At 36.7% G+C, this 21,834-nt stretch overlaps 1 protein-coding gene across 1 annotated transcript in view; it reads left to right on the forward strand.

The window, feature by feature from the left end:
- ARL6IP6 (ADP ribosylation factor like GTPase 6 interacting protein 6) overlaps positions 1-11,215 on the forward strand; it is a 34,134-nt gene extending 22,919 nt beyond the window's left edge. Inside the window, exon 4 of the mRNA XM_043487467.1 lies at positions 9,799-11,215. Coding sequence (XP_043343402.1) covers positions 9,799-9,892 — 94 coding nt within the window. The 3' untranslated portion in view covers positions 9,893-11,215. The remainder of the gene's footprint in view (positions 1-9,798) is intronic.
- Positions 11,216-21,834: the final 10,619 nt, after the last annotated feature.

The following is a 21,834-nucleotide window of genomic DNA, read 5'->3' on the forward strand; positions in this document are numbered from 1 at the left end:
TCAACTGGAATTCCATCACCTCCACTAGCTTTGTAGTGATGCTTCCTAAGGCCCACTTGACTTCACATTCCAGGATGTCTGGCGTCTAGGTGAGTGATCACACCATGATGATTATCTGGGTCGTGAAGATCTTTTTTGTATAGTTCTTCTGTGTATTCTTGCCACCTATCCTTAATATCTTCTGCTTCTGTTAGGTCCATAACCATTTCTGTCCTTTATTGTGCCCATCTTTGCATGAAATGTTCCCTTGGTATCTCTAATTTTCTTGAGGGGTTAGACTTATAATCTGGTAAGCTAGCTAATATGATAGTTTTAGTCTTATTCTCTGGCGCTTCATCCTAAAAATATTTTGCTGTATTTTCTCCTGACAGATTACTTTGAGATGTATTTTTTTAAAAAGGCTAAAGAAAAACAAATGTATATATGCATACACAGTTATACAATGCATCCAATGTGTAGCCACTGTCTTAGCAATGTAAATATACACAAAAACAAGAGAGGGACAAATGGGAGAATTTTTTTTTTAACTTCTGCATAGTTTCTTACCTGATTTCTTATTCGAGTTATCTGTCCTATAACATTCTAAAGAAGTCAAAACCTGTTTTAGGAACATAACGATACAGTGAAACAAATAACATTTTATCATTGTTTAATTTACGTATTTTTTTGTTTAAAACTGTAGTAACTTTGAAGCTTTCAAGTGGAAATCAATTGGGATAGATTTTTGAAGTGGGATAGATTTCTGAAGTGATAATCTCCCAGGAAATCTCTTTGTTAATTTATATATTTCCAAATAGTAATAGTATTTACTTTGAGGCTTTTAGAGTCACTAGAGGTTCTGGCTGAAGAGAAATTTTGATTCAGTATGTCAGGGTACATTCTGCAATTCTGAATTTCTAAGGAATTCCCAGGCAAAGCTAATACATTGCTAATCTGTGGATTATACTTTGAATAGGGAGGCTTTAGGACAAAAGTTGGCAGACTTTTTCTGTAAAGGACCAAGTGGTATTTTGACTTTGTGGGCCATGTGGTCCCTGTCACAACTCTTCAGCTCTGCCACTGTAGCACCAAAGCAGCCAAAGACAGTACATAAAGGAATGAGTGAGACTACGTTCCAATAAAAAGAAACAGGTGGCAGGACAGGTGTGTCCTAGTTTGCTAAGCCTTCCTTAGAGGACCACTCTGAAATTAGACATTGCTTATAGTTTCTAAACATCTAAGAAATATATGTATATACACACACATATATGTTTATAAGATCAAGTGGACTTGTCTGTTCAGCTTAGTTTTATAGTTGTCAGGATATGGCACACTTTTTTAAAAATCCCATTTTACATTAATTTATAATAATTACTTCCCCATGGACAGAATACTGGAGTGAGTAGCCTTTCCTTTCTCCAGGAGGTCTTCCCAACCCAGGGATCGAACCCAGGTCTCCTGCATTGCAGGTGGATTCTTTAACAACTGAGCGGCAAGGGAAGCCCATAATAATTCCTTCACACCTAAATGGTAAACAGGTTAACTTTTACTGCACATCTAAGTTTTAGTGAATAAATGATGATAAAGTAGTGATAAAGGGTTCTCTAAAGGCCATTTGAACAAACAAGAAACCTTACAGCTTGAGGATGTTTAAAATTATAACAAAGTAAGACAGTTATTGGAGAAGGAAATAACATCCCACTCCAGTATTCTTGCCTGGAAAATCCTATGGACAGAGGAGCCTGACAGGATACAGTCCATGGGGTCACGAAGAGTCGGACATGACTGAGCAAACACACACACAACACAAGACGGTTATAAAAACCCACTGTATAAAATTATTTACTCATTTCTTCTAGATTGTGAGTCTACAAGTTTCTTTCTTCCCAAGTACAGTAAGTGTTTTTCAGGATTAAGAAATAGACTAGGAGAAATAAGTTATTGGCAAGAAAAATAATTAGAAACTTTAAAATGGAAAGCCAAAGTAAATACATCAAAACTTGGTCACAGTTGTTAGGAACTATAAGTAAAACTAGCTTCCTTTTACCAGGCCTTGTACAGAGAAGGAAGGATGAAGTGCGTGCCCTGAAAAATTGTAAAGTTATAGAGGTAAAAGGAAGGTCAGGTAGAAGAGAGCCTGCAGCAAAGCTAGCAAAACATTGAAACAGCAGAAGACCTCAAATCCATTCTAAAATGGGTCAAGTGCTGTGGTGTTCCATATAGAAAGGATGAAGAGACTAAGAGATGAATCATCCAAACTAAGATCTGAATAACTAGAGTTCACAACCTTCATATTCTGAATTAGAATCTTACTAGCTAGTACTGTCCATCCATGCCTGGAGAATCCCATTGGACAGAGGAGCCTGGTGGGCTACAGTCCATAGGGTTACACAGAGTCAGACACAACTGAAGTGATTAGCAGCACATCCATCCATCCATCCTACTTCCCTGTCCCATTTTTTTTCTGTGTCTATTCCACATATTCACTTTGCATTTTAGTTTTCAGTGGACCTCACTTCCAGTTTCATGAAAGTTCATAATGAGGGAACTTCCTGCTTCTTCCTCCCTCTTTCATGAAATTAATTACAAACTTAATTTACATCCACTTCCATCATACCATTTTTCCTTGTATCTCAGAGGATAAAGGGTGGTTCTCCCTGCCCAAACTTAATTCTACTTCCTGTGCTGTGTATATTGCCCCTTCTCACTGCAGCCTTTCCTTTATGCCCAGTGTTCTTGTTAGGATTTTTTTTAAACATTCAAGTTTCTCCTGTGTTAGAGAAAAAATCTTCATGCCTAAATCTCTTCATAGTTAAGTATCTTGTAAGACTAGAGAAGAGAGAGTCCCCGTTTCACAGTGAACTATAGTTGCTACCACATATGTTGTGCAGTCACTCCTAGACTAAATTTTTTTCTCCTTAAATTGACCACAGAACTCTTAATTACAAAATTTAAAATTCATTTTCAATCCATTATTTGAAAGTTTAATATTCCTTTTCAAAATGATTTTCTTTCTTAATTTCTCTGACACTGCTCCCTTCTGTTTTGTTTTTTCTTTCCAGCTTTCTGATCCCTACTTGGCACTTGTGGAATCCCTTTTCATAAGCTACTACTCTGAGAAATAGACTTCTGAGTCTGCCTAGCCTATTCTGAGTCTCTCTCCTGAGACCGTCCCTTTTAATTTTCATTTGTATTTCCTATTGCTTACTAGGAGTTTTTACTTCAGTATCCCATAGGTATTTGCAGTTGAATACATCTAAAATTTCCCACTTTGTATCAACCTGTATTTTGGGTTCCCTATCATGATGAGTGATGTTTCATCCAGCCAGTAAAGTGGGAAACCTGGCCTCAGCTTCAGTTCTTCCTTCTCTCTCATTAACTCCAGCCAGTCCAGCACGAGAAAAATAATGGTTGACATTTATTGTGTTAATGATTGTGTGCTCAGTACATTCAAAACACTGCAAGAAGTACTTGTTAACATTATCTCTTTCAGTCTTCACAGGAGCACTAAAGAGAGGAATTATTAACCTACTTTAAAGATGGGAATTAGATTTTCAAGGAGGCTGAAGTAGTCCTATAAGTATTAGAGCCAGGTCTAACCCCCCCACCTCCACCCCGTGAAAGGAGAGTTAGTTTTCCAAGTCCTCCTCTCTCACCATGCTAAACTATTAACCATTTCCTGCATTCTCCATGTGTGCTGCTCCTGCACATATTGTTTTTTGTTTAGAATGCTGAATTCATCATACTCAATTTTAGCTCAGGTACTGACTGTTCTTTTAAAATTAAAATCTCTCCCCTTCTACAAACCACACAGCTCCTTTGTCTTCTGCAGAACTGTCTGCAGAACTTTAGCACTTAGCACACTGTGTCACTAGACACATCCTTGTCTCCCGTGTATATTGCCTGGTATAAAGAACTCATGCTATAAATTTTGGTGAAGTTTAATGGAAAGGGGAGAAAATTATAAAATAAAGAACTTTAATCAAAACAGAATGATCGTGGCACAGAAAACAGAAATATACAGATCAGTGGGACAGGATAGAAAGTGCAGAGGTAAACGGTGGCAAGAATATACAGTGGAGGAAAAGCAGTGCATTCAATAAATAGTGCTGGGATAACTGGACAGATACATATAAAAGAATGAAATCAGAACATTCTCTGACACCATATACAAAAATAAACTCAGTGGATATAAGACTGGATACTATAAAACTCTTAGACGAAAACATAGGCAGAACACTTTCTGACATAAATCGCAGTGAGATCTTTTTTGATTCACTTCCAAGAGTAATGAACAAATGGGACCTAATTAAAAGCTTTTGCACAGCAAAGGAAACCATAAAGGAAATGAAAAGAAAACCCACAGAATAGAAGAAAATATTTGCAAACAAAGCGACCAAAAAGGGATTAATCTCAAAATATATAAACAGTCCATATATCTCACTATCAAAAAAAATAAAAACAAAAAAGTGGACAGAAAATCCAAGTAGACATTTTTCTAAAGAACACATACAGCTAGTCAAAAGGCATATGAAAAGATGCTCAATGTCACTAATTACTAGAGAAATGGAAATCAAAACTACAGTGAGGTATCACCTTATACTAGTTAGAATGGCCATAATCAAAAAATCAACAAACATTAAATGTTGTAGATTGTGTGGAGAAAAGGGAATCCTTCTACACTGTTGGTAGGAATATAAATTGGTGCAGCTACTATGGAAAACACTGGAGGTTTCTTTAAAAACTAAAAATAGAGCTACCGTATGATCCAGCAGTCCCATTCTTGGACATAAATCCAGAGAAAACCATAATTCAAAAAGATCCATGCACCACCATGTTCATTGTAGCACTATTTAAATAATCAGGACATGGAAGCAATCTAAATGTCCATTGACAGAGGAATGGATAAAGAAGATGTGGTAAGTATATATTACTCAGCCATTAAAAAGAATGAAATAGTGCCATTTGCAGTGATATGGATAGACCTAGACACCATCATACCAAGTGAAGTAAGTCAGATGGAGAAAGGAAATATCATATGATACCGCTTATATGTGAAATATAAGCACATGGTACAAATGAACCTATTTACAAAACAGAAATTGAGTCACAGATGTAGGAAACAAATACAGTGACCAAGGGGGAGAGGGGGCGGGAGGGATAAATTGGGAGATTGGGACTGACATGCACGTGGTTGCTATGCTAGTAGCTTCAGTTGTGTCTGACTCTGCGATCCCATGGACTGTAGCCCTCCAGGCTCCTCTATTCATGGGATTCTCCAGGCAAGAATCCTGGTGTGGGTTGCCATGTCCTCCTCCAGGCAATCTTCCCAACCCAGGGATTGAACTGCTTTCTTATCTCTCCTGCTTTAGCAGGCAGGTTCTTTACCACTAGCGCCACCTGGTACATATACACACTACTGTAAGAACCTACTGTATAGCACAGGAGACTCTTTAATACTCTTTAATAGAGTATTAAACCTATAGGAATAGAATCTAAAAGAGTGGATATACGTGTGTATAAATATATAACTGGCTCACTTTGCTGTGCTGCAGAAACTAACAACATTGTAAATCAACTCTACTCCAATAAAAAAAATAATTTAAAAAAGTGAAGAAGAAATAAAGACTTTCTTCAACAACAGAAAAAGGAACTTTAGAGTATAAAGGGTGAATGTAATATATATTGTTTTTTCCTTAATGAGAGACAGCATTTCCTCAGGGAGGAAAGCTTTCTCTTTGAAATTCTAACCCTTATTTCTTAAATAACACTGGTAAAGTTAATTGGAATACCGACAGTTTCATCTTCCACAGAAATTTTTGCAAGTAATTTGTTGTATCATTTTGTGTTTCTGAAAGAAATGTAAGAGAAATGCTTTGCAAGTGATTGAAATATGGTGACGTTTAGTATTTTCTTTCAGATTTTGGATTTGGGTTAAGAATTTCTGATTCCAGGTAAAGAACTGATAGTTACTCCAAACAAAGCTCACACAACTTAAAATTCTTTTGGCATTAGAGAGGTCTTGGCTAGGGAGAGAATGAGCAGTAAAAGGCAGCTTAGATGTGTGAAGAAGGAATAGATTAGTATCAACTAGTCATCCTGTCTCCTACTGAGCCAGTCAGACACACAGACAAATAGCCAGTTGGTCGTTAATGTAAGACTAATATAATTTCTTACTGGCACACAGCTTTCTGCTCAGAGCAAAATCAGTTGGCAGTGATGTTACTGTATTAAATTGAAAGAGTTCTGTCATAAGAAGCATGTCTGAAATGTGGAATATATGTGAGGGAAAGGAAATATAGGAATTAATATGGTATATGAGTGAAGACTTCAAGAAAGTGAAGACTACTGTGTAGTATTGGCTCAGACGGTAAAGAATCTGCCTGCAGTGAGGGAGACCTGGGTTCGATCCCTGGGTTGGAAAGGTCCCCTAGAGGAGGGCGTGGCAACCCGCTCCAGTATTCTTACCTAGAGAATCCCCATGGACAGAGGAGCCTGGCAGGCCCCAGTCCATGAGACCACACAGAGCTGGACACGACTGAGCGACTGAGCACAGCAGTGTATAGTACAGAGATGCAGTTTGGAGTCAACCAGACCATGATTAGAGGAAAAGCAATAAATACGAAACAGAGAAGAAAAAAGAGCTGCCCATCTGTTTGGTCTCTCTCTGAAATAAACAAAGGTAATTTATTTGAGACTTACGGTAGTGGCTTATTCAGTGCTTTAACTTGTAGTTCAAAAGTAAGACTAAGTTAAATTGCCAGAATCATTGAATTAATTTGAATCTTAAATTTGAAATGTATTCCATTCCTGAATAAATGAAAATAAGGTATAGTTCTTTCATGATTTAGTCACTTTACAAGTTTGTTAGATATCAGTATAACTATATTGCTAGAAGGCACATATCCAGACTACAAATCTAGATCAAAATAGTGGAAGTCTTGAGTTCCCTTGTGAATTATAAAGGCAGAAGTGATTATGAACTTTTTGGAAGAGGGTAATACCAAGCAGAAACACACACACAAACGCAAACCTGTAGTTCTTCAGTCTCTTTCTTCCCTCCACCTCTTGAGTCTGCTTGTATGTTCCTGTTCCTCTGCTTTGATTTGGGTTGGGTCTAGATTTAGGTGTTTTACTTAGAAGCAAGAATTGAAGTAGAAGATCAAAAGAATTTTTCAAAATCTCATCTATAGCTAAGCTTTCTTTTCCATAGTAGATGGTGGCTAACATCTATTTTTTTTTTTTAACATCTATTGATTATTTGGTATTGCCAGATACTTGATTCTCATAACTTTATAAGAGTAGACTTTCTTTTTATTTCCATTTTGGGAAATTGAGGCTCAGTGGTCAAATTCTGGCTTCATACCCCTTGAAAGTGGCAAAGCTGGCCCTCAAAACTCTCAAAGACTCTTAACCACCAACAGGATTCACATGAGTACTTTTTTGTAGGATTCTTTATTATTAGAAAGGATTTCTTTAGAACCAAAACAAAATGGTACCTTCTTATAACTATAATCTTTTAGGATATAGAAAAAGTTGTATTATTATGAACTTTGCTTTGTAACCGTATTTTTTTTCTCGTATTTTTTTCTTATTAAATGTTTCCCATTTATTTCCGTTTTGATTTCAGAAATGTATTGCGGTGGAATAGAACTATATCTCAGCATAATAAAATCCACAGTTAGGAATTCTAACATTTACTTTAGGAAACATCCTGGTTTTGTCATTGAGTTCTCTGTGTATTCTGTATTTATTTTTAAATGGTCAAATGAATAGTCAGGTCTTAAAATTTTTGAATTAGTATGTTAAATGAAGTCACATGTTAATTTTCATTATATTGGGTTGGCTAAAAGTTTGTTCAGGTTTTTCCATAACATCTTATGGAGTATTTGACAAAGGGGAATCAAAGTACCTTCAGTTTTTTACAGGACTTCAAAGATCACAAGTAGGTCATAGAAGAGAAAACCTGCCAAGGGTTCTATATATCTTCTTCAGGGAGGAAAATCATGTGAATTTAAAAAGCAGTTTTAAACTAGAAATTCCTCAAATATTTTTAGTCCCTTGCCTGGCAGTACATGCATGACAACCACTACAGTGTTCACAGTGGGAGCATGGTTTGTCTAAGGTGGTAGAAAGAAGAAGAACCACTGCTCTGGAGTATTTCTTCAGTGTTATTAAAATTCATTGTTTTACTGGTTTGTGAGAGCCACTGAGCATATGAGCTTGTACAGCTCAGTAAAATTCAATTATGTCAGCACTGTAGTTATTATAATTTCCTAATGTCTAATAAGCTGTAGTTTAGAGATTTTTCTATTTTTATTGGAATGTGGGGTCTCAGACTAGTAGAAGAGAACAATAAAGTCCTGAAATTCTGTTCCATGATTAACTTTGTTAGTGTAAATTTAAATATTCTCAGGTTAGTGATATGTTTTGTTTTTACAATGAATGATAATGTTGACAGTTAAAATTAGATTTCTGTTCACCAGTTTTTGTTAGAGGAATTTCTTTTTCTTAAAGGGGCAAAGTATTTAGTGTTATCTGTTTTATTTTACCAAATAGTAGGTTATACAGCTAGGTAGAATAGCCCTTATGAGCAAATGAGAAGCATCTTAAACTGGTCCCAGATGAGAAAGATTGAGTGGAGAGAGTAATAACTCCCATGGACCAGAACAGGAGGCTCTCAGAATACAAGTCTTCTGTAGTCCCAGGTGAATGCAAAGGGGCTGTTCTTTGAAAAGTGTGAATTCTTTAGTCTTTGCTCCTGATTTTACTGGACTGGAATCATTATAATAAGGTGCTCTTCAGATGTTAATTTTTATCTAAATACTTCCCTGGTTTTGATCTGTGCTATTAAAGAGGACAAGGGGCATGGTAACCCTCTCAGTCCAGGGCCCTTATTGTTTAATACTTAACAACTTGACATTCTTACTACTACTAGTATACCTCCCTCTATGTCCTTGATTTGGATTGCTCCACTGAGAAGATTCTTTTCTGCCTTTGACACCAATTGGACACTACCTTCTATTCTTTTTAGCATGTCTCATCCTTATTAGGATAAGCAAAGAGTATTACTGCAATAGAGTTAGTGTAAAGAATGTTAAGAAAATGTAGTAAAATAAGTAAAATTGCTCCATGATCAAGGGAACAAATGTCAAGGAAAATATGTGCACATGAGCTAGCTGGCCCTTATAGTAATCATAAAACAGTGTCTTTACTGACACCTGGGAACCCACTGAAAGCCACCTAAATTAAGTAACCTATTGAGTTGAAAACTGAAATGCTTATAGTAGACGTAATCTGTTAATGATTTACATATGGACAAATGCTGTTTTTAGTGCTTGGAGAAAAAGTAGAGTTTCATGTAATCTAAGAAAACATGGTACAAGTAGGACAAATGCTGGAAAAAATATGTATTTTAAATTACCAGTAAGAACAAGAGAGTGGGGAAACCAATGCTAATTTAAATGAAAAAATATGCTTGTAATGGATTAGTAACAAGATTTATATTTTAGAATTAGGTGATGGTACACACATGTGACTGTGAAGCACAGTAAAGAAATTACGGGGATCAAACAGCATTTTACTCCAATTAATGAGATTGAAAAATAATATTTGATAACAAGATAGTTTTTGACAGAGAGCTTACATCTTTACTAATCCTGCAGCTGTCTAATATTCTTTTTTAACTTGTGTATTAATGTATAAACAATGTTTGGGAAACGTGTTTCCAGGTTGTAAGCATTTTCAGTAAAAACTGATAGTGTCTTTGTTATACCAAATTACATTTTCCTTTTTTCATCTGTTTTTTTCTCCCCCTAGGAAAATGACCGGACATTCCTTCCACATGGGCTATAGTATGGCAATTTTGAATGGCATTGTAGCTGCTCTTACTGTAGCTTGGTGCCTCATGTAAACCTGCACTGAAGCAAAATACTGGACAAAACTTAGTCATGATTACTTTGTAATAACTGAAGAACATCACTGCCTATTCGCAAGACCAAGAAAGTTGCTGCTTATTATGTGGTTCAGATACATGTCATATCATCATCATTATGGAGGAATTTTTAAGCATCATTCTAGAGCCTAGGCATTGGGAATATATAAGTATTAAGTTTCAAGTAGTTCTTAAAAGTGTAAGATGTTTACCTCATCTTTTTACTTTTGTGTGTGTTGTCCTTATAAGTTGTAGAAAACATTTTAATGGAAATCAAACTCAGAAACCTGGGTGCAGAACATCCTGTATCAAAGCCTGCCTTTACATGTATATACTACATTTTTGCTAAGAAATACTGTTAGTACTTTTGAGATAGAAATATTTCTTATTTATTCATTGTATTAGAAAAGCAAACAATGCCTACTACTTTGACATTTTATAGAAGCTACTTTTAAATCAGAATATTTAGTTTTGATATATAATCAATAGAAGGTGCACTTATTTTTTTAACGGGGTATGATTCTTTGTGGTTTTTTTTTTTTTTTTACATATTTTCCTACTATATATTGAATTTGTATCTTTTTAAATTGTTGCTTCTAGGCAAATGTAAATGTTATTTTTTATCTGGTGCAAACCTAATACTTCTCATTTTTAATAAGTATTTTGTCTTTTAAGAAAAGCACATTGGCCTCACATTTAAAACTAAGTACTTATTTTTAACAGAAAAGTAACTGAAAAAAGTTTAATTATTTAAGGAATGATAATATTGAGGAGATTTAAAAGCTATTCCCTCTTTCCATTTTCACAATGCCAAATATTTATCTTGGTGCATATATGATTACTTCAACAGAACTGATACTATCTTGTTTTTAAATATAGACTTGACATTTTTATTTTTAGGAATGCTTGAATTAGTTTGTTTCTAATCTCCAAAATTTGGTTACCAAAATAGAAAAAGTATTTTGATACAGTGTGTGTGCATATGTATAATTTTTTATGTATAGTTTCCTTATTTTCCTATTTAAATGTTCTTTTGTAATTGTGTTGTTTTTGTTCTCATTCTAATTAAGCCTTAATTGTTCCAGTTCCTTTCCAAATACCTGCTTAGGAATAGTCACCTGAATTTTAAAAAGATGGACTGTTTAAGATACTGCTTTCCCTGGCCACAGGAAAACCTGCCTTAGGGTAGCTTTGTGTAACGAAAGTGCTTACTCAGGCCAGATGGGAAATGAATATCTACACTTGTTCATGTTACCTGCTGATTGTTGTTACTGAGTAAATGATTTAATAATATTTCTAAAAGTCTTAATCTTTTTTTTCTTTTTACCATTCAAAAACCTTTCATTGGAAATGCCAAATGCTGTTCTCTCTAAATTATCTAAAGTGTTTAGATTAATAGGGGAAGGGGGTGTTTTTGTAAGGCACACATATTTACACATCCCATGGCTTAATTATTCCACACACACACTCACATACACACATATCCCATGGCTTAATTATTCCTTGCAGAGTAAGGAATAGGTCTTCTTCCCGACCCCCGGAACCCTTCTCCTTCTCCCTTCCCCAGCAACCTTGGCTCTAAAGGGCTCTTCTATTGCAGAGGAATCAAAATCAGTTTTTCTTCTCTCTACCCCCAAGAACTCCCCAACACCCTCAAATTTGGATAACTTCTTCCAGATTTTTATATCTTATGACTAAGAAAAATCTAGTAGACCCTTTACATGTAAATCTCTGTAAGATACTATATCTATATAATATGGATACACATAAATATTCAGTATGTAACTCTTAAGCTACTTCTTCTGGAGCTCTGTTTCTTTTGGACTGGACTCCTCTTTTTTGGGAAACTCCTCTCTGCAGTCTAACACAGGATGCAAATATAAACTGTCCTACTTCCTTAGCAGAGTGATTGACTGAGGATAGGTACCTAACCAAAGCTAGGCCACTCCTAGTTTCTCATCTTCCCTGGCCACAGTGATTGCAACAGGAATAGAGACATGACTTAAATTTGGCCAGTCTCTTCCCAGAATTTTTCAGGTTGAAATTAAGGTAAATTAAGCTGGGAAGATACCAACCCAGGAGATGCTGGCAACCAGGGTTTAGCCAAATTCAGTGGGACAGAATAAGGCTGACATGGATACTGCTAATAACATTTCCTGTAGTCCCTGACGCCCAGTGGTGACCCTGCCATTCTTGAAATTGGGTTTATTCACAGTTTTGAGAACTAGAAGTCCAAGAATAGGGTGCCAGCATTATTGGGTTCTAGTGAAGATAGCTGTCTTATTGTGTCCTCACTGGTGGGAGAGAGGCTAGCTGTCTTCGTTTAGAAAGATTCTGACCCCGTAATGAGGGCTCCACTCTCTCTACCTAATTACCTCCCAAAGGCTCACCTCCTAATACCATCCCGTTCGTTGAGTGTTAGTTTCAACCAAGTGAATTTGGTGGTATTCAGGGGGCACAAACGTGCAGTCCATAAAAGATCCAGTAGCAAAAGTAGATTCTTTGAAAAGGTAAGATAGACTTCCAGTAATAAAACAGATCTTAGATTTTCCATGTTGGTCTATTTTTCCATTTCTGCCTGTCTACTTGATTATATCAGGAACTTGTAAGCAACAAGGAAAAGGAATTTAGTGGAAGGATATCCAGTGACTCTCAGAACTGGTAGGCAGGAATCAAAAAAGTACTGAAAGGTGAAGGAGGAGGAAGCAGAGGAACCGTTTGTTGGTAGGAACAGTATGATTAGGATAATAAAATGAACCCTTGTCATTTGTTCTTGTCCCTTGCAAGATCAGCTCAAGGTTCAGAGTCTTTGGAGAGATTGCCAACTGACCAAGATTTGGTCATGTGCCTCCCCTATTTAGCTTCTGTAATTTGGGATGAGCAGCCCCAAAAGATAAATACTCACTACAGCTCATTCTTGACTGTTCAGTTTCCCCACACATACTATTCCTTTCATACTTGAATTTCTAAAAGTAAAGCATGCCTAACAGTGCAGCTATCATTTACTACATCTGAGGCCAGGACTTCAGAGTATGTTCATTCTTCTAGTTTTGGACATCCTACAAAATATGCTCTTTTTAATACAAATGACAGGAAAGAGAAATTTCTTAAAATACATATTGTATATGACATCAAGAAGATAGGTAGAAGTTACTGTCTTAAGATCCTGGGCACAAGACCTCCCTTGCAGCTGTTCTTTTATCTTTGCTTTGGCCACTATCTTGGCAAATTAGGTTTCTTCCCTAATAGAGTGAACAAATTTACTTCTGATGTGTCTAATGTCTTGTTGATTCTTCGATACCATGTATGGTAGTACAACACACCCCAGAGTATCTTCAGTTTTCCCTCTATACTCCTCTGCTCACATTGTGTGGTGGCAACTGTATCACAAGGGTAAAACACCCCAACTAACTTAGCAGTCTTTTTTTGTTTTGCATGATTACCTGATGGGATAAAGAATCTATAATGTGGCTGGTTTTTTTTTTTAAACATTTATTTTTATTTATTTGGCTGCATAGAGTCTTAGTTGTGGCATGTGGGATCTAGTTCCCTAACCAGGGATTGAACCCAGCCCCCCTGTATCAGGAGCACAGAGTCTTAGCCACTGGACCACAAGGGAATTCCCTATAATGTGGCTGTTTGAAGTTTGAACTCTTCTGAACTAATTTCTTTTGAACTCTTTAGTTACGTACTTAAATCTTTAAGAACAGCAGAGTTCAGAGTCAGGAACAAAGGGCAAAAACTTTGTGAGGATATCATTGGGTGTAATAGTGAGAGGCCTCTTGGTTCCTGGACCTATGTAATATAGGAATGGGAGAAACAGCATCAGAAGTCAATTGGATAAAAATACGTACTACATCTGGAGAGACCCCAACTTTAGATCTTGTGTCTCAACTGGCTCCATAACTAAATCTTCAGTAGATTATTCCAATACTAGCTAATGGGAATTCCCTGCCAATCCAGTGGTTAGGACTCAGACCCTTCACTTTTGGGGCCCAGGTTTGATCCCTGATCAGGGAACTAAGATTCTGCAAGCAAAAACAAAACCTAGCAGCTGATAAAAGAGATTAGCAAAATAAGAATTAAGTACATCATCTGACCTCTTCTGTGGACTGTGTTTTTTTGGCTAGAGCAGTGTTATGAGAATCCATGATAATATATAAACTATTCAGAAAATCCATAAATAATGGTGCTGCCAGATGTATCACAGGTGAGAAAAGCAAATCTAAGACCATAGTATGTTTACCAGTGAGGACAAAACCACTAAGATGTTACTCCTAATGCAGTTAGTTAGCTACCAAGTAGCTGGGCTGACCACCCTGCCCCGCTTCCCTCCCCCAATGTGTGCTACCATGAAAGGGCAATGGGGGTGAAGATGGGGTGGGAACGTAACAGTAGCCAGGATCACCTATGAAGTCACACTTGTGTCTGTGGATTCCATCCATGCCATCCCGCACTTTCTTTATTCTCCCATCAAACATGGCTTGACAGGAGGACACTAACACAGAATATGTTATCTTGTCTACTTGATTATTTAGAGCCTCTTTCACAGGGCTTTGGTATGCGCATTAACATATCTCAGACATACTCTCATATTCTGGATCCGCTTCCCAGCCTTTTCTTAAGTTGGCACCAATTCTTTTCCAAGCCCCCAACAGTCCAGCCACACTGCTAGTTGCCTCTCCATGACTATATATAATCCTTATTTCCCACCGTGTCTCTTCAGGTTACGGAGACAACACTGAACTGCTTGAAGTTCTGCTCCCTAGGAGGCTTTTCCTTCCCTGTTCTTCACTGCCTCCCATGGACAGGGGGTTTCATGCCCTCCACCACCTTGTTTTTGACTAGTAGGAACATAATATCTGAGCCACCTAGAAGTCAAGCTCGGATTTTTTTTTCTGAATCAATCAGTTGTCCATAAGGAACTCTCATGTTGCCATGGTTTTGAGTTGAATGAAAAGACGCAACATGATAGGAGAACCCATATGGGGAATGAGATCATGCAACTAACACCCGGGCTTTTAGGACTAGTTCTGCTGAATGATGGAATTCCAAAGATGTGCCTAACTCAGTAGTTCTCAAGTGAGGATTAATTTTGCCTCACAGTGGCAAACATTAGCAATTTAGCTTAAATATTGAGCAGTGTTTAGAGACATTCTTTATGCTTATAAGTGGGGGATGTCACTGGCAATCAGTTGATAGAGGCCAGGGACGCTGCTCAACACCTGTAAGACCCAGGACAATTCCCCCCTAGAAAGAATAATCACCTCAAATATCAGTAGTGCCAAGGTTGAGAAACCCTGATATATATATACATGACTAAGCGAATTAGATGATGTCCTGTTCAGAATGGACAGCTGGGGTAACAGGGTTATTTGGAGTCCCAAGATCAGGTGTTCATTCTTCAAAAGGCCAAGTAGAAAGAGCCTATATCTCAAAAGGAAATTATTGTCCTAAGAGTACTTATTGCTGACTGCCCTGTGGACCTCTGCTTGGCAAGGTTTGTCACAGACACAAGTCATTAACTACTATGACTTTGTACATTATTGAGATTCCCCACATGATGCTACTTCTGGTCAAAGAATTCATAAAAAATAAAATCCACCCACAAAACATTTTCTTGCCATCTCCATATGCGATGTGTTTTTGTGCTCAAGGGAGAATGCTTCCACAAAGTTTGCATACAACAACGCTATTGTTGAATTGGAAGCTAAGACTGCATTTGGCTATTCCAAATTCCTTAAGCACTGGGTATACAAGCAAAATGGATGTTAGGGCACTGACTGGAGTGATTGCCAAGAGGTGACTGAGTTGCTGCTACACAGTAGGAGCCAGGAGGAGTATGGACAAAAACCCAAAGGCCCAAAACCCAAATAGAGTTGCTTCCTTGTTAGACTCTCATATTGCTAGTAGAATATTACAACAGCCTGACACAGGCAGAGCCTCAAGTCCCTCAGACATGAGGTTTTTGTCACCCCACTGGATTGAAAACCTACACCCGGTAAGAGTTCTGGATGAAAGTCACAGGAACATTAAGTAGATATTAGACAAGCTAATAACCAGCTAGGTATTGTTTTGGTCCTCACAACTAGTTTAAAAAGACAAATAGCTAGAGCCTCTATCCATATTTCTTTTGGAATGGCATGCATGTAGTCTAACTAACTTCCTTTTTATTTTTTTAATTTCTCACACTGTTGTTTGAAGGATTTTGACATCGGCTCTAACTACAATGTAGTGCATTGTTTGCAGAATATATTGTGATGGGATTAATTGTGGAATTGGGAAAGAATGGAATTCCCTGCAACTCTGACCATGGAACTAAATATAGTAACCTATGAGAACTTTAATTGTCCTCCTATGAGGAAGGATCAGTGCATTCTCAATTGAATGAGCAATGGTTGTACATTATGTTAGACGAGATAATTTTTTGAAGTATAATCATGAGAAATAATGAGTATGTGTATATTGGGCAGGAGAAGGAGTAGACTTCAGTGGGTATTTTGTCATTTATTGACTGCTAAATCCCAAAATCCATGTTTATTTAGGGAGAATTCCTTGTTATGTGAGTGTCTGTTAGAAGGCAAACCTCCACACTGCATTAGAGAAGGCTAAGAGAATAGATGTTTTCTTTCTCACAAATTGATTGCTAATATGTAACGTTGGTGCCACCAATTTTACTGCTCCTGCCTGAGCTTTGAGTTGTGAAAGGATGGCATGATAACTAACAGAAGACTTAGGATTCCTTCGCAGTTGTGCCAGTCTATGGCATTGGCAATGGTTTCTAGCTGCATTTTGCTCTGATCAGGCCAGTAATAGAATCCTGATCAGGCTGTTTTGATGCATAACTTTTGCTGTCTTTGCTACCAAGCTTTCCTTGGTGTCTGGCATTTTATGATCCTGGTTGTCTGACCTTTCTTCAATTTTGTGAGCTACTCAACCTTATAATAAAATTATTTTGTTCCTAGCCAGCAAAAATTAGATTCTGATGTTTAAAATCAAGAACTAAGGATTCATATATCAACTTCCACCACTGCTTGTCCACAAAGCTCCTTGAAAAAACTTTGTTCCACCACGATTTCAGCCACCTAGACTTATTTATTTTACTAATTTTAAAAATTATTGTATGCTATCCCAGCATTATTATCCCTTATTATTTTATAATCACTTGTCTTCCTAAAGAATCTTGTAGATTCTTTTAAAATGCATACAGTACTTAGGCTGACGCTGACACACAGCAGGTGCTCAGTAATTGTATATAACATGTTTTAAACAGTTTATCTATCCATAGAATTACAAAGTGGTAAAGGAAATTTGTTTTTTAACTTTGGAAGAAATAACTTCAGGTCTTATACATAAATTGACAATAAGAAAACTTATTACAAGCACATAAGTAAGTGTTCTTTATACTAGTACAAATATCTTTTTATACAATGCTGAATTTTTTTTTTCAAAAATGCAAAGAAAGTTAATAGGAATGTGATATTTGAAATAAAACATATCTTTGGATTTCCTTTAGGTCTAATCATTTACAGTTGACGTTGAACTGAGCAGACAAGTGGTATAATTAAAGGGCAATCAGAATGCAATTTATTTGTATTTTCATAAGTTCATGTATCAGAACCAAACTCCACAGAGTACAGAACTACAGAACTACAAGTCACTTCTTGGAGTAAGAAGTTTCCAGCAACATAAGATGGTTAGTCAAACATCAGTGCTTAGAATGATGGTATTTTTACTTATAATCTGAAAAAGTTGTGTACAACAAAACATCCAAATGTACAATGACACTAAACTCCCCTCAATAGTGGAATTTGGAAAAACCACAAGAATATCCCAGAAAGATGTACAAGTGGGCAGAAAAATGACAGATGTTTAATGGTGGACACCCTGGTAGCATGGGAGGAAAACCCAAATGTTTTTATAAAGCACCACCTGGAAAGGTGTTAGAAACAAACTGAAATACTTGCTTTGGACTATAGGAGCCTCTGCTGCTCAAGAAAAAAGCATTGCAAATCTGTGCTGAAAAGATGGACCAAAATCGTAAGTTTAAGAGTAGCTTAGACGGGGGGATGTGAGGGTAGTAGTCATTAGTGGCTTATTAAATCATAAAGGAAATGAATACAAGTAAAATGAGCATGGGCAAATAACCAATGCTGCTGCTGCTGCTGCTAAGTCACTTTAGTCGTGTCCAACTCTGTGTGACCCCATAGACAGCAGCCCACCAGGCTCTTCTGTCCCTGGGGTTCTCCAGGCCAGAATACTGGAGTGGGTTGCCATTCCCTTCTCCAATGCATGCTTGCACGCTAAGTCGCTTCAGTCGTGTCTGACTCTGTGCGACCCTATGGACAGCAGTCCACCAGGCTCTTCTGTCCACGGGATTCTCTAGGCAAGAATACTGGAGTGGGTTGCCATTTCCTTCTCCATAAAATAACCAATAAATAGATATAAAAATAATATTAGGGCTTGTAAGTGGTAACGTCAGAAGAAAAATATTCAGAGCGTTGCGAAGTTATGACAGTTTTTACCTATAGATACAGTATGGCCTAAAAATCTAGATAGCTTTGATAAGGGCTTCCCAGGTGGCACAGGGGTAAAGAATCCACCTGCCAGTACAGGAGACACAAGAGACATGGATTCAACCCCTGGGTCGGGAAGATCCCCTGGGGTAGGAAATGGCAACCCACTCCAGTGTTCCTGCCTGGAGAATTCCACGGACAGAGCCTGTTTGGGCGACAGTCCATGGAGTCTGAGTTGCACACAATGGGGCCACTGAGCATACAGCTTTGATAAAGGCTTATAAAACCATGAAAGAAGAAAGCTGCAGTCTTTAAAGGAGGAATGTTTCAGAGGGATGATTAATCTGGTGGGAGAAAAGAGGTTCTGGGAAGTAAGAGCTGTTTTGTGTCACCTCTGTGAGACAACATTACACTGAATGAAAATCACTGCCTTACCCTAACAGCTTTTTCTTTCCAACAAAACTCTTAATAAAACACAATCTCCTTGCTGCCTCTTTCAGCAACATACTCTTGGCCTCTCCCGCTATTCCCAGAAATCAGCACTGTTTTATAGCTGCTTACATGAAACTAACTGCTGAGATGGGCCCATCCTGGACTCCATGGAACTCATATTTTCCTTCTCTTTAGAGAAGACTGCAAGACCAGCCAGTCAGTGGCTTTGAGTCAGCTCCAGAATGCACCTGGATATGCAGTTTAGTGTGATGTGTCAGGAAAGATAGGAATTCCTAAGAGCAATTCAAAGTTAAAATCCTGACTCCCTCCAGACTTTTGTAGATGTTGGCTCTGCTGCTGAAAGTTCAGCCTTTTTTTTTTTAAGTACCATTTTAAAATCAGCATAATTTGTGTGTCAAACGATAGGACTTCATATGTCTGTATTTTAGCTAGATACTGAGAAAGTAATTACTCCAAGTTCTAGGTAAGTTATAATCATTTATAATTCTTAGTGCTGTACAAATCTGCCCAAAGTGAAAGTCAGTATGCTGGATCTAAAAGTATAATGAGTATAATTTTCCATTTTGCCTTAAATACAACTGGTGCTTACACTGTTGGATGTTACAAGTTTCTATTAATATAAAATATAGATTGCTTGACATTCTGTATCAGTTTTTATATAAAATTGTACTTTCAAGTTGTACAAATTTCCATTTGTATTCAAGTTTGGATTATACTTTTAAATATCATATAAACATCCAATAAGAAATATCCTGTAAAATTGATAGATAAATTGTTTTAAAGGAAATACTAGAATGAATCTCAGAAAATGTTTCTTAAAAACATATTTTGATAAACACATTTTTATACTAACCTAATAGCATGTAGAAATATATAATTAAAATGAATCAGAAGTGTATTTTGTAAATCAAAATCATTAATGATTCCTATTTCTTTGTTTCCCAGTTAGAATTAAATTTTTACTTTGTAGAAATTTTTCAGAAACATAATCAGTGATTTTTTAAAAAGCTTATTTTAGTAATAAATGCATAAAAGGAAAATTAGGCAATTTTTCATAGAAAAAAATCTTAGATATACATTTTTTAAGTTTTAGTAACTTACTACTACCCGTAACAGGCAAATACTCCCAACCCAACAATAAAAATCTTAAACAATTGGAAATGTCTTGGTATTGAAAAAAATAAATCTTAAGGATATAGGTAAATAGAATATGAACTCCCATGAAATGTGAATAGAAAAACGAACAAATTTTTAAAGTATATGATAGCAAAGTTCTTATTATAATTCTGATTACTGATATATTGTTATATAAAGGATTTTTTTTCTGATAATACAAGAAGAAAAATGTGTAGTAAATGGCTGATATTGATACCATAAAGCTAGAGGGGTATAGGAGTGCTAAAGGCATCCTCCTTCCTGACTGATTATCTTAAAGACTTGGTAGGAACAATTCAATGAGTGACTAATGAAACCTTCAGTTCAGCAGTATGCAATAAGATCTTTTATCTCCTAATTTCACTTCTAGGGCTCTCTCCTAAATAATATAAAACACAGAAAAATCTCTACACATGAAAGTTATCCTTCAAAGCAAGTAACATGTTATAGTGGGAAATAATGGAAGCAAACTAAAAGACCGGTAACATATGGTACAGAAACATAATGGAATATTATGCAGCATTTAAAAATGGTTATCAAGAAGAGTGAGATAAGAAATGTTATAATCTGAAATTAAAAAGCAGGATACAAGGGACTTCCCTGGCAGTCCAGTGGTTAAAACTCCATACTTCCAATTCAGGGAGCACGGGTTCAATCCCTAAAAATGAGCAGGATACCGATGTGTATAAAGCTGAATTTCAACTATGTGAAATACTGCACAGAAAGAAGACATGGAGATTCACTGGAATAATGACAAGAGATTTTCTTAGAGCAGCTAAATTATAGGTGGTGTTAATTTTCTTCTTTAAGGATTTCTATGTGTTCTTTTTCAAAAATTTATGTAATTTTTGGCTATGCTCAGTGTGGCTGCCAGGAGGCTTTCTCTAGTTGCGGTATGTGGGCTTCTCATTGCGGTGGCTTCTCTTGTTGCAGAGCACAAGTTCTGGGTGCGCATGGATGGACCTCAATAGTTGAGGTGCACGGGCTTAGTTGACCTGTGGCATGTGAAATCTTCCTGGACCAGGGATCAAACTGGTGTCCCCTGCATCGCAAGGTGATTCTTAACCACCGAACTACCAGGAAAACCCTTCCACATGTTCCAAGTTCCTTATAAGTATGTATCATTTTGTAATTAGAAAAATATTAGAATTTTAAAACTAGGAATAGCCATTAACTACATATAATTCTTGTGAGGATTACATAAGTTCCTAGGAATGAAATTATCTAGCATATGTAATACTGAATATTTCCTTTAAAGCACAACTAACAGAAGTGGTGGCTTCACCACCTAGCAATCAGAGTTGCTTCCATTATTGTCAAAAAATAGTAACAAAAATTCCTGTATGCTGCATAGAATCAAATCCTGTCGTTCCACACATTTTCAGAGATATTGAGAATTGTTTTAATAGTTAAAAGCAGAAAACAACCTAAATGATCACAATGGAGGATTGATTGTGAAGTACATTTTGTTTGGTTTGGTTAATTATATTTATCCCATAAAAAGAATGAGGTAGATAGTTGGAAGCCTTGAAAACCAAGATGTCCATGATCTAGTTTTAAATGAAAGCTAAGTTGCAGAACAGAATTACAGTATAATCGTGGCTTCATCAAAGACAAAATGAAACCAGGGAAAAAATCTTTACATTTTATAGGTCTGATAAAATATTCTTAAGAGACTAAAGAGATGATATAGTTGAGTACCTGATCTAGAAGTCAGAAAAATGCCTCTAGCTTATGTATCCAACTATGAAGATTTCAACTTTAAAATCAGCATAATCTGGATATTTTAGTGTTGCA

Source organism: Cervus canadensis, chromosome 15, assembly GCF_019320065.1.
Source record: "Cervus canadensis isolate Bull #8, Minnesota chromosome 15, ASM1932006v1, whole genome shotgun sequence".
Taxonomy (NCBI): domain Eukaryota; kingdom Metazoa; phylum Chordata; class Mammalia; order Artiodactyla; family Cervidae; genus Cervus; species Cervus canadensis.